This window comes from Polypterus senegalus, chromosome 11, assembly GCF_016835505.1.
Source record: "Polypterus senegalus isolate Bchr_013 chromosome 11, ASM1683550v1, whole genome shotgun sequence".
Classification (NCBI taxonomy): domain Eukaryota; kingdom Metazoa; phylum Chordata; class Cladistia; order Polypteriformes; family Polypteridae; genus Polypterus; species Polypterus senegalus.
Genome location: NC_053164.1, coordinates 55554660 through 55569070, shown reverse-complemented (window position 1 = coordinate 55569070; position 14411 = coordinate 55554660). Strand labels below are relative to the sequence as shown.

The 14411-nt window shown below is 37.5% G+C and overlaps 1 protein-coding gene across 1 annotated transcript; it reads left to right on the top strand.

Annotated features, from left to right (window-relative positions):
- The first annotated feature begins 299 nt into the window (after positions 1-299).
- Positions 300-14269, top strand: LOC120539008 (V-type proton ATPase subunit G 2-like). Its single transcript, XM_039768684.1, has 3 exons — positions 300-482; positions 7289-7389; positions 11412-14269. Exons 1-3 carry the CDS (start codon positions 401-403, stop codon positions 11583-11585), a joined length of 357 nt encoding a protein of 118 aa, XP_039624618.1. The 5' UTR covers positions 300-400; the 3' UTR covers positions 11586-14269.
- Positions 14270-14411: the final 142 nt, after the last annotated feature.

Here is a 14411-nt window from a genome sequence, read left to right as displayed (position 1 = left end):
CGACATGAAATTGTCACTATTTACCGGTGGAATTATTAATTTGATTATGCCCTTGTACAGTCTGAGTCAGAACACTCTAATTTTAATGTATGTTTATATATATTTTGTATTTATTACGTGTTGTTTCTCAGTTAATGTATTAGTATTACGAATTCTCTTTTTGTTGCATTTCTTTATTCATGTTGTATTTGTATTTGTTGCGTAGCTCTTAACTGGTAATGTGCTTTGGTATGTACTGAACTGAAATAGTATATAAATTATCAGCATGTCAATCAGGACGCGCTAGGACCAGGCGGAGTCAACCTCTCTCGTAGCTTCCAACCTCATCAGCACAGAGGGATGCAGAGGAAGACCGGAGAAGATAATAAATCATAATAAAGAACTGCGAATAAAAAGGAAAATGGCCAGCCAGTCCCAAGGCATCCAACAGCTTTTGCAAGCAGAAAAACGAGCCGCTGAGAAGGTCGCCGAAGCGAGAAAACGTAAGGAAAATAGCGGTCGTTTGGTTATTGGGGTGCTCTGCCTATTGGTTGTTATGAGGGCGCAGGCAAAAAGATGCAGGGGTGCGCGCGCAAGTGGCAGTGCTGCGGATTACGTGGGGGCTTGAAGGACATGCTGCATATTGACCTGTGCTGTTTTTAAATAAACTGTATTGACTTGCATATATATAACAGTTTAGCGCAATATGTTTGATTTATTTCAAAACAAGGCCATTTTTCTATATATACGCAGATTATTTACTTCCAATTATTTGTCACGTTTCGACTCATTTCGTCATCTGTTCGTGTAAGGCATCTTTTGTTAAATGTACTTCTGTATGCTGTTATATGCCCAGTTATCTTCTGATTTCCTGGCGATGACGCATCCCGTTTTTTTAATATTTGTCAGTGTTTACACTTTGTAATATACATACGGTATACAACATTATTATAACGAATTCGACCCTTAGACATTGGATAACTCGCAGAACGGACAGATGCTGGTATATTCATAAGGAATGATCAAAATAATAAAGATTAAGGCAGATATGTAGAAAAGGGCACATTTACATTGAATACAATGTGCAGTTTTATAATGTTTTTTCTTTTACATAATCAAATCTATTTAACCTAGTTCAAAGTCGCGAGGGGCCGGAGCTTAACTCGGTACCACAGTGCCATCCCTGGACGGGTATCAATATATAGCAGAACCCAGTACCCACACACGGGGCCAATTTGGGATCGCTAACTAACCTAACACGCATGCGTGTGTGCGGTAAAGCCTGAGGACGTGCAAATTGCACACGGAGTTAATCTTGGGGGGTTGAATCCGAGAGGCACAATTGTAACCACCACATCATTAATAATTTAGCTTTTAAATATCATACATGGCCCAGTAAGGAGAGGTGAAACCTTATGACTATCCATTCAGGAGACATCCACAATGAAAAGTGATTTAACTGGAATTAATTGAGTGAAGGGTTTTTCTTATTCCGTATAATGTATTGACTTCTGTTTGATTTTAAAGAATATAAGAAAATGACAAGAGGCTTTTGACAAATGAGAGGAGACACAGTCCATCAAGCTTATTTGTTTAGCTCTTAAATTGTCCCAAAATCTAATCCATATACTGTACTGTAGTTTTTAAACATGTCAAGGTTTCTGCTTTTAACTACACGAGTTGGTAGTTTGTTTCAGATTTCCAGGATACTTTATGTGAAAAAAAAACAGTGCATGCATTGGGCCAGTACTCACTGGTGCACTTCATACCAGTTTCAACATAGAATGCATTCACCTTTTCTTAATGTACCTGTGAGACCTGACACCTCTTCATTATGAACCGAAATCTCTTTGGTCGACTGTCATTGTATTGCAACAAATTACGATCACTGTATCGACACTTTTTCTGAGAGTTTCCAGCAAATACCAGACCCCAATGTATTTCCACAAATATAGTGTTGCCAGTAATCTGATTCCTGTTTAAGTACTGTGAAAAAATGTTATTTGGCTTCAGTCTTAAATGCAGTTGTCCTTCATTTCGAATACATGTACAGTACTCTATTCATATAGGATTTTTTTAAGCTATAAATTCAGTCATGAAAAGGGAATAATAAATGGCAATATGTTCTGTTCAATTGCTTAGTATTTTAAAACAAAAAAGGAATATTATTTTAATGTGACCCAGGTATTGGTGATGAAAATTGTATTGTGATGTCCCACCATGTCTGGTTGCCAGTTTTAACACGGTGTTACTGGGAGTGGTTCCGGTTCATCACAACCCTTTATCTAGACTAACAGGATTCAGTGAATTCAGTCAGTCAGTCAGTCATTTTCCAACCCGCTATATCCTAACACAGAGTCACGGGGGTCTGCCGGAGCCATTCCCAGCCAACACAGGATACAAGGCAGGAACAAATCCTGGGCAGGGCGCCAGTCCACCGCAGAACACACACACACACACACACACCAAGGACAATTTAGGATCGGCAATGCAACTAACCTGCATATCTTTGGACTGTGGGAGGAAACTGGAGCACCCGGAGGAAACCCACGCAGACACGGGGTGAACATGCAAACTCCACGCAGGGAGGACCCGGGAAGTGAACCCAGGCCTCCTTACTGTGAGGCAGCAGCACTCCCACTGTGCCACTGTTCAGTGAATTCAATGAGTGGATAAACAAATAAACATTATAAATTTAAAAATATACTGCTTTTTAGTTTAATGTTTTTTTTTCAAATAATTGCCTTTCATGAAACATTGTATATTACATTTATCAATGGAATAATTTGTTTTCTTAATATACCATAGCCTTATTAAAGATTTCACCACATGTCTACTTTGCACAATAATCTTCTGATTGGAAGTGAAAAATGAAAGTTCATTAAAAGTATGGTTGACAATTGATTCTGCTCTGTATTTGTATTTTATTAATTTAGTCATTCATTCTTTTATTTAGTACTGTACAAGATTGCAGATTGTCAGAATTTCTTCCAGCAGTTTAGGATGCATGTAAAAAACACGCAGTGTACACTGTATACATTAGACAAGATAATCTGGGAATAGAAAGAGATTTAATTAATAACCTCTCTACAGTTACCCATACAATACAATACAATTTATTTTTGTATAGCCCAAAATCACACAAGAAGTGCTGCAATGGGCTTTAACAGGCCCTGCCTCTTGACAGTCCCCAAGCCTTGATTCTCTAAGAAGACAAGGAAAAACTTCCAAAAAAAACTCTTGTATGGAAAAAATGGAAGAAACCTTGGGAAAGGCAGTTCAAAGAGAGACCCCTTTCCAGGTAGGTTGGGTGTGCAGTGGGTGTCAAAAGAAGGGGGTCAATACAATACAATACACAGAACAGAACAAATCCTCAGTACAGTATAAAATAAAAAAATTTACAAGTACGGAGCAGAATTTAACAGTAGATGATATCACATAACATGATTTGGATTTGTTTAGAGTCCTGGAGACTTCATCCATCAAGCTGCCTCCCCCATTTGGCCATTCCACAGCTGAAATAGTGCTGGGCTAGCCAATCCGATGAAAGGACCCCTCTACCACACGATTCATGCGATCCTCCAGCAGGGATGACTTTACCGTAGGCAGGCAAAACAACCTGGCAGGTTGGCCGTGACACCAAGTGCCACATTTGAGTACAGAGAAGAGAAACAGAATAGGTGAGGGTTAGTATAAAATTATAACTATCGTGTTACTTATGTTTTAGTTCTAATGACTAACAACAGAGATGCAGTCTGTACAGTTAATCAGCAGCTCTAGTCAGAATATGCTAAACTGAAGTAGTGAGTCCTCAGCCGGGATTTAAAAGCTGAGACCGAAGGGGCATCTCTTATAGCAGCAGGAAGACCATTACACAGTTTAGGGGCCCTGTAACTAAAAGCTCGACCTCCCACTGTTATTTTATTAATCCTTGGAATCATAAGCAGACCGGCATCTTGAAATCTTAATGTGCGCTCTGGTTTGTAAGTCATGATAAGTTCAGACAAGTAAGCAGGACCTTGGCCATTTAATGCTTTATATGTTAAAAGGAGGATTTTGAAATCTACCCAAAACTTAACTGGGAGCCAGTGTAAGGATTTAAGAACTGGAGTTATGTGTTCGTATTTTTTTGTTCTTGTAATAATTCTTGCAGCAGCATTTTTGATTAACTGGATGTTGTATAACGAACAGTTTGAACATCCAGTGAACACCGCATTGCAGTAGTCAATCCTACTAGAAATAAATGCATGAATTAATTTCTCACAATCCTTTTTATTTAGAAAGCACCTTCATTTCCCAATATTGTTATGATGAAAGAAACATGATTTGGACAACTTTGTAATATGCACTTTAAATGACATGCTAGAGTCAAAGATAACTCCTAGATTGCGGGCTGATTCAGTAAATTTAATGGTGATTCCAACTGAGTTAAATGATGACAAAATATTGTTGTGATCAGCGTCATTCTCTCCAAAAATTAACATCTCTGTTTTATCTGTGTTTAAAGACAAGTAGTTCTCATCCATTTACTCCTTTAATTCACTAACGCAGCTAATTAAAGTCATCTAAATGAAAGGTATAACTGGGTGTCATCTGCATACAAGTGAAAATTAACATTGTTTCCTAATGAGAGATCCAAGTGGAAACATGTAAAGTGAAAATAGTAAAGGTCCCAGTACTGAACCCTGCGGGACACCATATCTCACTTCTGTGTATAAAGATGGAGTACTGTCAGCACATTTCTGTACATATTGGAATCGATTTGATAAATAAGAACTAAACCAAGCGAGCACGGGGCCTGTAAGCCCAACATCATTTTCTAGCCTGTGCAGTAAAATAGAATGGTCAATGGTGTCAAATGCTGCACTTACTGTAAGTCTAACAACATAATTACAGTGGAGTTTCCTTCATCAGAGGATATCAGAATGTCATTTACAACCCGCGTTAGTGGCGTTTCTGTACTTTGACCAGTGCGGAAACCAGACTGGAATTTCTCAAATAAATTGTAATGCGTAAGGTGTGACTGAAGCTGATTGGTGAGTACTTCTTCTAGTATTTGCTCATGTGTCTGACACTTAATACCTCAAATCAAAACTTGTTAAAGTACTGCATTTACTTCTTAAAATAAAATTAATCTTTGATTTTCTGTCAAAACCTGTGTGATAATCAAGTCACTACTTTTTATTTTTAAATTATTTATTATGTTCTGTGCACCCTGTTCAAGCCAATTCCACATTATGTAACTTTTACTTGTGGGCCACGTCAGACTTTCTGACTACAGTTGCTGATACCGTCATCAGATTGTGTCAGTTTAAGCAACTGAAAATCACTGGACATGTCAAATTTACTGACTGTGGGCCGACCTTGCAGCACAGTCGTGTTCCTTTTTCTGACAGCCAATTGCATGCTGCCTGATAGAGTCGGCGCTGTATAAAAGGTTAACAGGTATGGTTATGGTATGTGAACAGGTATGGGTAATAGGTATGGCATTAACATTCAGCTGCATTCTCTGCCCTTTTTTCTTTTTCCCACTCTGTTGTGTTAAATAAAACATGAGACATCAGACAGATGAACTTCTCTTCTGTTTGTGAAGTGCAAAAATATGCATTCCTTATTGCTGCATTAAATGCATTGAATTTCCAGGTGGACACTCTTTGGTTGTCAGCTCTCATACACACAAAGCCCACCCTTAAAACAAACAGAAATCAAACCTGTTTGATAAATTTTATCAGAGAGAGTAACTGGGGGATGTTACATTACGCAATGGGCTTCATGGGAGCTTACTGCCATCTGCTTCCGACTATGATTATATAAATGAAGTCAACAGCTCAAAATTCCTGTAGTGGTTTTCTTGTTTAAATGCTCCCATTACAGAATGGAAGCCATTAAATTATTAAAAAAAATGGCTCTTTTATGTAAAATTCCCCAGACAAGGATGGTCATCGTTAATGGAAAGTTTAAATTGCATTCTGTGACACTAAGGGCAGTATTTCAGCTTATTGTTTAGCACTACGTCCTCACAGCTTCACAAGACAGCGTTGTACTGCCTGTGTGAAATATGTGCATTCTTCTTATGTCTGCAGGCATTTTCCCACCACAGGAACCTTGATTTCAGAAAACAGTTACTTCCTTTATGATGTAGGCCCTGGGTTGATTGTGGTCCCTGGCTGCTGTTGTGTGTTGCACTCCACCCACACAACAAGACCTGTAATCTTTCTGCAAAATATGTAACATGCAAAGAAGAGTGATGGGAGTTTGAGAGTTCATAGGGTACCCACTGCCAGCACTTATTGCTTCAAGGCAGTGCAAGTGTAGCGTGATCGGGAATTTACGGGGGCCCCTTCCACCTTATAGCTTCGAACTGATTGCGACTTTACAGGGTAGATTATTTCTTCAGTGAGGTGCATGGTGCAGCATACCAAAGAGGAGACTATGAAGAATGATGCACTGCAAAGAGCAGTGTGATCAGAAGTTTGGGAGTTCATGGGGGACCCTGTCCCAATTTATTTCTTCAAAGCAATCACAATTTCACAGGGAAAATGATTGTTTTGATGTGGTGCATGGGGTGGTGCTCCAGATAGGTGGCTATGCGGTGGGAAGTGTGGACCTCCATTTTCACTGATTACTCCCTAAAATCCAAACTACTAAAAGATTTGTAAGATGGTACCTGTGCTCGTGGTCAACCAATCGGCAAATCCATTTTCCACGCCCCACCCACGATAGTTCCTAGTGAATGAAAAGTACATACCCTGGAGTAGGAGCTGAAAAAAAGACCAGGAATTACCTACCAGGAACTAAAAATGGCTTGGGTTCCAATGTTGGGAATGCTAAAAAGTTTCTGATTTTCTAAAAAGTCTCTAGGTCCTACAAAAGCTCCTCAGATTGGAAAGCGCCTTAAGCAGAGTTTTCATTGGGTTCTTCTTCAGAAGAAGAAATGCACCTCTGGTTAATAGTTCTATGTGTTAGGATAGATGTTTGCATGTGTGTGTCCTATGTCCTTATTTCTAATGCTGAATGTCCTGAGTGACATGTATCAGGTTTGGAATTGGGATGGAAAAATAGCTAGAAATTGGTGAAGTTGCACTGACACAGAATATTTAGATGGTATTTACTGATTTAGTATCTGCTGTTTAAAGATAATGAGATGTAAAGTGTGCTGTAAGCATTACAATATATATTAAATCATTTAGTTTTATGTCAACCATTGCAAGTTCTGAGTTGCTAAACTTTTTTATTTTTTGTAAAATTACTTATTGAGAAATCAGATTTGAGTTGACCCATGAAAACTTAAATATGTATTATATTTCAGGTAAGACCCGACGTTTGAAGCAAGCCAAAGAAGAAGCTCAAGCTGAGATTGAACAGTACAGGACAGAAAGAGAAAGGGAGTTTCAGCAGAAGCAGCAAGCGGTGAGAATCCGAAAGAGGAGGGGAAAATGTATTCTGCTAAATATCAGCTCTCTCACCATATGAGCTGAACGCTAATCCAGTAGCCCAAACATAGAGGTGTAGGCCGTAAGAACAAAGATTACCTAATATTTTAATCAAACTGAGTTTTGGTCATTCATAGTGATGAGTAAAATGATTTACACAAAATTGCGTTCAGAGAAAAACATAGTATTTTATTTGTGCTTTTTTCCAGCAAAACTTGTGCAATTGACACAGAATGAATGGTGTTTATTTCCAGTCTGGAAGTGTTTGCATGCATTAATTCAACAGGAGTTTTAATATTTTAATAAATATATAGGATATAGTGGGTTGGAGAATGACTGACTGACTTTCTAAATATATCTATCTTTCATCATCAAGTCCTTCCATGAAAACCCTAAATACAAAGAGGACTGTTTGATTTATGTTAGGTAGATTGCCCGGAGGGGACTTGGCGGTCTCTTGGTCTGGAACCCCTACAGATTTTATTTTTTTTCTCCAGCCTTTGGAGTTTTTTTTTGTTTCTTCTGTCCACACTGGCCATCAGACCTTACTTATTCTATGTTAATTAATGTTGACTTATGTTTATTTTTTATTGTGTCTTCTATTTTTCTATTCTTCATTTTGTAAAGCACTTTGAGCTACATTTGCTTTGTATGAAAATGTGCTATATAAATAAATGTTGATTAATTGATTGATCTAGTGAAACAAAGTCACCAGACTTAATTCCTGACACGTGGAACTATTTTCTTGAGCTTCAGACATGTGCCCTGTTTGTTCTGGTAAGAGAAACTCCACTTTGACAATTATAATGACAATTTTGGTGATCAAAATCCTAAAGATGCATCAGAGACACAAATGAAACTTGAAGCTCCATAGCACTTGGAGCAAGTGATCCCTCATCTTCTGCGTTCAAGAAACAGGAAAGGCTACTTGCAAAGTATAGTTTTATTTTCCTGTGGAGAAAACGCAGTAATGTTGTGTTTTGGTTTGTCTTCATCTAGAAAATACACAGCATGCCATATTTAGAAAAATAAAACTACTGCACCTCTACCATGATGTGAATCAGATGGATAAACAGATATGATTTCAGTGGTGTGCAGCTTATGACCAAAAAAAATTATGTGAATGAGCCTTCAAGGAGCACTAGTCATTGTTTTCTATCCTGAATAAAACCTTTAAATCCCTCCACCCAATAGACAACTCCTTTTAGTGAGTTTCTTTTTTAACATTTGGGAAATCGGCAACAAAGCAAATTTTATTTTTATTTTTTGCAAAACTGTACGTTAGAGTGACTAAACTGATTCCAGTAGTAAAAGGTATACACTATGAGGGCAGAGTGAAGAAGCTGAACCCTATTAGTTTAAGCAAACGGAGATTAAAAGGGGACATGTTTGAAGTGTTTAAAATTACGAAATGATTTCTTACAGTAGATTCCAGTCGTTAGGTCAAAATAGATTCTGAAAATTGTTAAGGATAGATTTCACACAAAAATTTTCTTCATGCAACAAAAATGTAGACACATGGAATAAGCTACAAAGTAATGTGGTAGAGGGCAGGGGCCTCAAGTATAAAACCTTGCTTAGACTCCATACTAAAATCTTGCTCATTCTAGAAAGGCAAAGAGAAGTATACACACACAAAAGAAAATCACATAAGTACACCAGGTCCCGTGCCAAACTCCATTATAAATCTCAAATGAATTTAAAATAATGCACTCGTGCACTTCTTTAGCCACTCCTTCTCACCTCCTACCAGTAACCATATATGGTTAAAAAAAGTCCCTTTTGAATATTCATCACCTAATCATCATGTAAATTTGGCCATGTTGCTGAGTGACGTCTGTACTTTCAAACCATGGGAGAACAGAGAAAACTCAGCAATTGTGACCCTTAAGAATAATGAATTTTGTTGGAGTTTAAGTAATGGCGAGAGGGTCCTGAAACCAGTGGATACACTATGTTGCTAAACTAAGGGTATGTTACTAAATAAACAGTATTTTTGTTAAGGCCACAGTTGATGTAACTATGTGATGCAGGGGTAGCAATGTTACATTGAATGAAGGAGCCCATGGGTTGGGACCTGGTTGCTCCCTGTGTGGAGTTTCTACATGGGGTTTGCTCCGGTTTCCTCCCACAGTTCAGAGACATGCAGGTTAGGTGAACTGGTGAAACTACATAGGTCTCTGATGTGTGAATGTGTGTTCAGTATTTTGTCACAAATAAAACACACACACAAACATTTCTGTTACTTAAATGTTATTAATTCTATTTGTGTCCTTTTTCGTGAAGATGATTGACTTATAAGCCGCTTCAAATTTTCTTGACCTGTCTTCTTGGAACTGTGTGTTGAATTGGACCCTACACTACAGAGACCATCACCCAGAAATCCCTTTTCTATTTTAGGATTAGAAAATAGATGGGTGGATAGATGGACGGACATCAGAATGTGACTGATGGGTCAATGAAATGAGATTTTCTGTTCACATCACTGTTCTTCTGCCTGGAGTCACTAAATTGTAAACACTAAAAAAGTCTGCATAGGATTTAGAGATGATCAAAACTTTCTGTTTCTTTAAGCCAATTTTCCACACCAAGTTTGAGTTTTATAAAACCTTACTTTTATGTATGAAATGGCTTACATACAAGCATAACCAAGTTTTATACAAGAGATCCAAGGATTTTAGGGACCTTCATATCTTAAGTTGATGTTATTTTTGACAGTCTTAGTGAACAGAATGGACAAGCTTGTTGAGCTGAAAGGGCAGTTTTTGTCACAACTTTTCTAATGTTGTTATGTTCAATTTGAAGCTGTTCTGGTTTACTCATCACTAGTCATTCATAACATGTTGATGATATTCAGAGTTACAAAATGATTACATTTTAATTACTAAAAGTAATAGGCAGTACTTACATTCTGCATTAACATTCTGAAACCCATGCAATTCACTTCAAGGTCATGAATGCAGCTTGTCCAGGCCACACTGAGGCAAGACAGGAAATATGCCTGGACAGGGTACTGGTCCATTGTAGAATCCACTCAGACCCACACTTACACTCAAGTTGCAGTCACTAGTTAACCTAATTCAGATCTTTGGAGGTGAAAAAAAAAAAATTGGACTACCAAAGTACAACAACGACACATTGCAAACCGTAACTGTAAAATGTATAAGCTCCTGGGAAATAGGAATAATGAGACAACAGCACTCACCACTGTGCCAGTAATCAAGTCAGTTTTTACTTTATATTGTCCCCTTCATAGTGCATACCATCATAATTTATTTAATAGAACATACTGTAAATGTCGGATGACAGACTTGACAGAATCATTCAGTCTAAATTCTTAACAGGTGACAATTATATTAAATATTATACCGTTTGTGGAGTATATGCCTTATTATTTCTATGGCATTCATGAATGTTTTTCAGTTTCAATGCCAGTTTCTCATCACAAGTTGAAATCTGAGCCAGTAAAAACAGAGTTGAGTGCTCTCTTCTCCAGTTCAAGTGCGTGCAGGCAGTCTGTTAAAATGAATGTGCTCTAGTGGACAGATTCTTTCTTCTGTTTGTTGTTGCCAGAATATATCAATCTTGTGAAACACTTATGAGACTGATCATTTAGAAATGCAGTATAATTTTAAAAGGAGGCAGAATTCTGGCTGGTTTGAATGCCCACACCAACTTTGTCTAGGTGGAGTTTACATTTTCTCCATTCATCTGAGGGGTTTCCTCCCAAATAATGAGCACATTAGGTTAACTGATGACTCTGAATTGGTCCTGCAATGGACTGGTTCTTCGTTAAGTATTGTCTCCTGCCTTGCATCCAGTGCAGTTGGGATGGTCTCTAGACCCTTGCAGCCATGAATTGGATCAAAGGGGTTTGTTAATTGAATGTTGGTGATGGCTTAATGTCATAATAATTTCATTTTCGATGGTCTTTTGAATTAGTTCAGAAAGTATGCCCTGTTAATATGAAGAACTTATGTATCTATTTTCTCTTTTTAGGCTATGGGCTCTCAAGGCAATTTGTCCTCAGAGGTGGAGCAGCAGACCAAGAAGAAGATTCAGACCATGCAGACCAATTACCAACGTAACCGAGAGAAGATGTTAAGGCAGCTGCTGACCCTGGTGTGTGAAATCAAGCCAGAGATTCACAACAATTACAAAATCGGAGCATAAGGAAGAGAAAGAATAAGGCAGAGTTAAAGGGTGTGAGATGGAGTAGATGGATAAATCAGAAGAAAATATTTTAGGTTAATCAGTTAATAAGAACACTAGACCATTTTATCATCTTGATATTCATTAGAGCAGGGTGTGGGAGTAAGAGAACAGATAACAATATATGTAAATAAGATGGTGGATGTGCTGTGTTTGCTGAAGTATGACAGGGAGAATAACAGATTGGAATGACTGAAGGAGGAGGTGGAAATAGACATTAATCAGCTGGCCAGAGATCAGTAAGGCAGGACATCTGTTTGTCTTCTGCATCACTGAATCGGGTGAGGGGTTGGGGAAATCAAACTTCAACATACACAATGCCTACCATTGTGGTTGATTATTTTCAAATCACTAAATCTAATTGCTGTTCAGGCCTACTGTATACATTGGGTTAAATCAACACACCACAATATGCTCACATTTACAAATCACATTGTTTACTTGAAAATTGCATCAAATTGGAATGATGTTTTATGCTTAATCAGAGTTTTATTCTTTGTCAAATACAAATTAATGAAGGCAGTTTCAGGATGAAGAGAATACCTTTAATGACATGTGCGTTGAGTCACCAGCAGTAAACCAACAAGGAGATGACTGAATGACAGCTGTTGATTACACTTCTTAAATGCGGTTAATTAAAGGAGTATGTGATCAGTGGGCATTTCTCATCTCCATACAAGTTAATGATAAATGGACCCTTGGAGTTGTAACACCTGTTACTCTTACTTTAACAGGTTCTTTATCAATGCTTAACCTAGTACTTGTAGTGGAAGTTCAGCGCAGCCTGAGTCTGGGTCACAGATCACAGGGCTTCAATACAAACGCCTAGTGGTAAGAGCAAAAGCTAATAGTACAAAGGTTATAATAATCAATATAATAATCAAATAGTGAAAATCAGATTTAATAGCAAGAATCATCTCGTGAAAATTTCCATAAATATCTTTGCCACCTTTAGCAGTTTTATGAGGAGATCAAGAAGAAGGACAGCCCCAATCACAATCTCTTTTTACTTCAATGAGGCCTCTACCCATTTGCCGATGTTTTCTGGGTTCTCCTCTCCATCTCTAGTCACCACCCCTCATGGATTTAAGATGAAATCGTATAACATTAGTGCCTCTGCAGGCTGATCCTCCCCGACATTGATGGCATCTATTACAGTTTATAACAGTCATACCCAGTTCTGTTGTTACCACAATCATTCAAAGTTGGTCACATTAGTGGAATATATATACACATATAATCAGTTCTTTTTGCAGGTATTCAGTGGCAGACACGATTGTTTTACTTTCACATCTCCTTTTCGCTACTTCCAAAACAGCATGGGTAATATGGGAGCTTCTCCTACAATTGACTCCCATGGTTGGTTCCTGTCAAGATGGATAGACTCTGGCTAACCTGATCCAGTATTGGTACAATAAGGTTCAGAAAACCGATAGATAACATGGAAAAGAAACGATTCAAAGAGATTGAATGTTTGTGTTGCAAAGTGTTGTTGACAGTCAGTTCCTGCATGATGCTGTGTTACAAATCTTACATAATGAAATACTGTATCTGTACTGTAACGTATGTGTGTACTTTTTTTTGTCCAAACCATGATGTGAAATCAAAACACTTGGAACATTCTGTCTTACAAGATTTGTTTCTTTTATTATGACTGCTGCACATGTTCATGTACTTGGAATGAGAGACAAGAGTAAAAATACTGCTAAACACTTTGAATCTCCAGTAGTAAAAACACACGTGGGATGCAAAGAATGTCAGAAAGCTAAAATTCTGTGCTTCTCGTCACCAAATTCCAGACCTTTCACCTGTTTCCTTAAATTTTCTATCCATTCCTCCTGTTCTAGTGTCTTTTGCCACACATTATTAACGTTGAGAAAGACCAACTCATTATTATTTTGACAAGTGTGCCACATTCCTTTCCAAAAATCTAAAGTATCAGCAAACATTACCAAAAAGTCCATTAAAATTTTTTTGCACAGTACTTCTGTGGTATAATTCTCACTTCAAATTATCAAGTCATACAGTATGCTCACAACATTCCATATACATTTAACTAAAATATCGTCAACTTATCCACTTAAGGAAGATGCCTTGAGCAAAAATTGAACACTTTTGAGATATTTGAACATCTGAATATAGACACCTTTTCAGCATTCAGACAGAGTCTGAAAACAGATTTGTTTAGTCAGGCATATAAATATTCGCAAAATCAATTATATATTTTTTGTTTTCATCTTTCCTTTTAAATGAACTATAGCATTATTTTTTAATTTGTGTAAGGCAACATGGACAATGTTAATTTAATTTCTATCTTTTTAACTTTATTTTTGTATCTGGTGCCGGCTCAAGGTGATTTGGTTTAAGTTTAGAAGTTTAATGTAGTGTAAGGAAATTTTCTTTACCACTGACATCTTAGACTTTCTTATTGGTAGTGAAGGCCCAGAGATTTGTAAAGCTGCTCTGTGATGATACCAGATATAAAATGCAGTACGTATTGTATCTATCTATCTATCTATTGTAAATAAAATGTGATTGATGGACTTGCGCTATATTTTGGAAAGGCAGATGTTCGGTCTGGACAGGCTCTAGTCCCTGACGATACTGACAACACTGTACTGAATTAAAGAGAGTCTGGAAAATGACTGAACAAAGTTATTTTTTCTTTCTTTTACACTTTTTCATTTTTTTTAATTCAGCTTGAAAAAAATACACAAAGGTTTTTGGTTTGATGGACATTGGAGATATTAATTTCAGTATTATCTAAAGAGGGATGCATCTTTCATA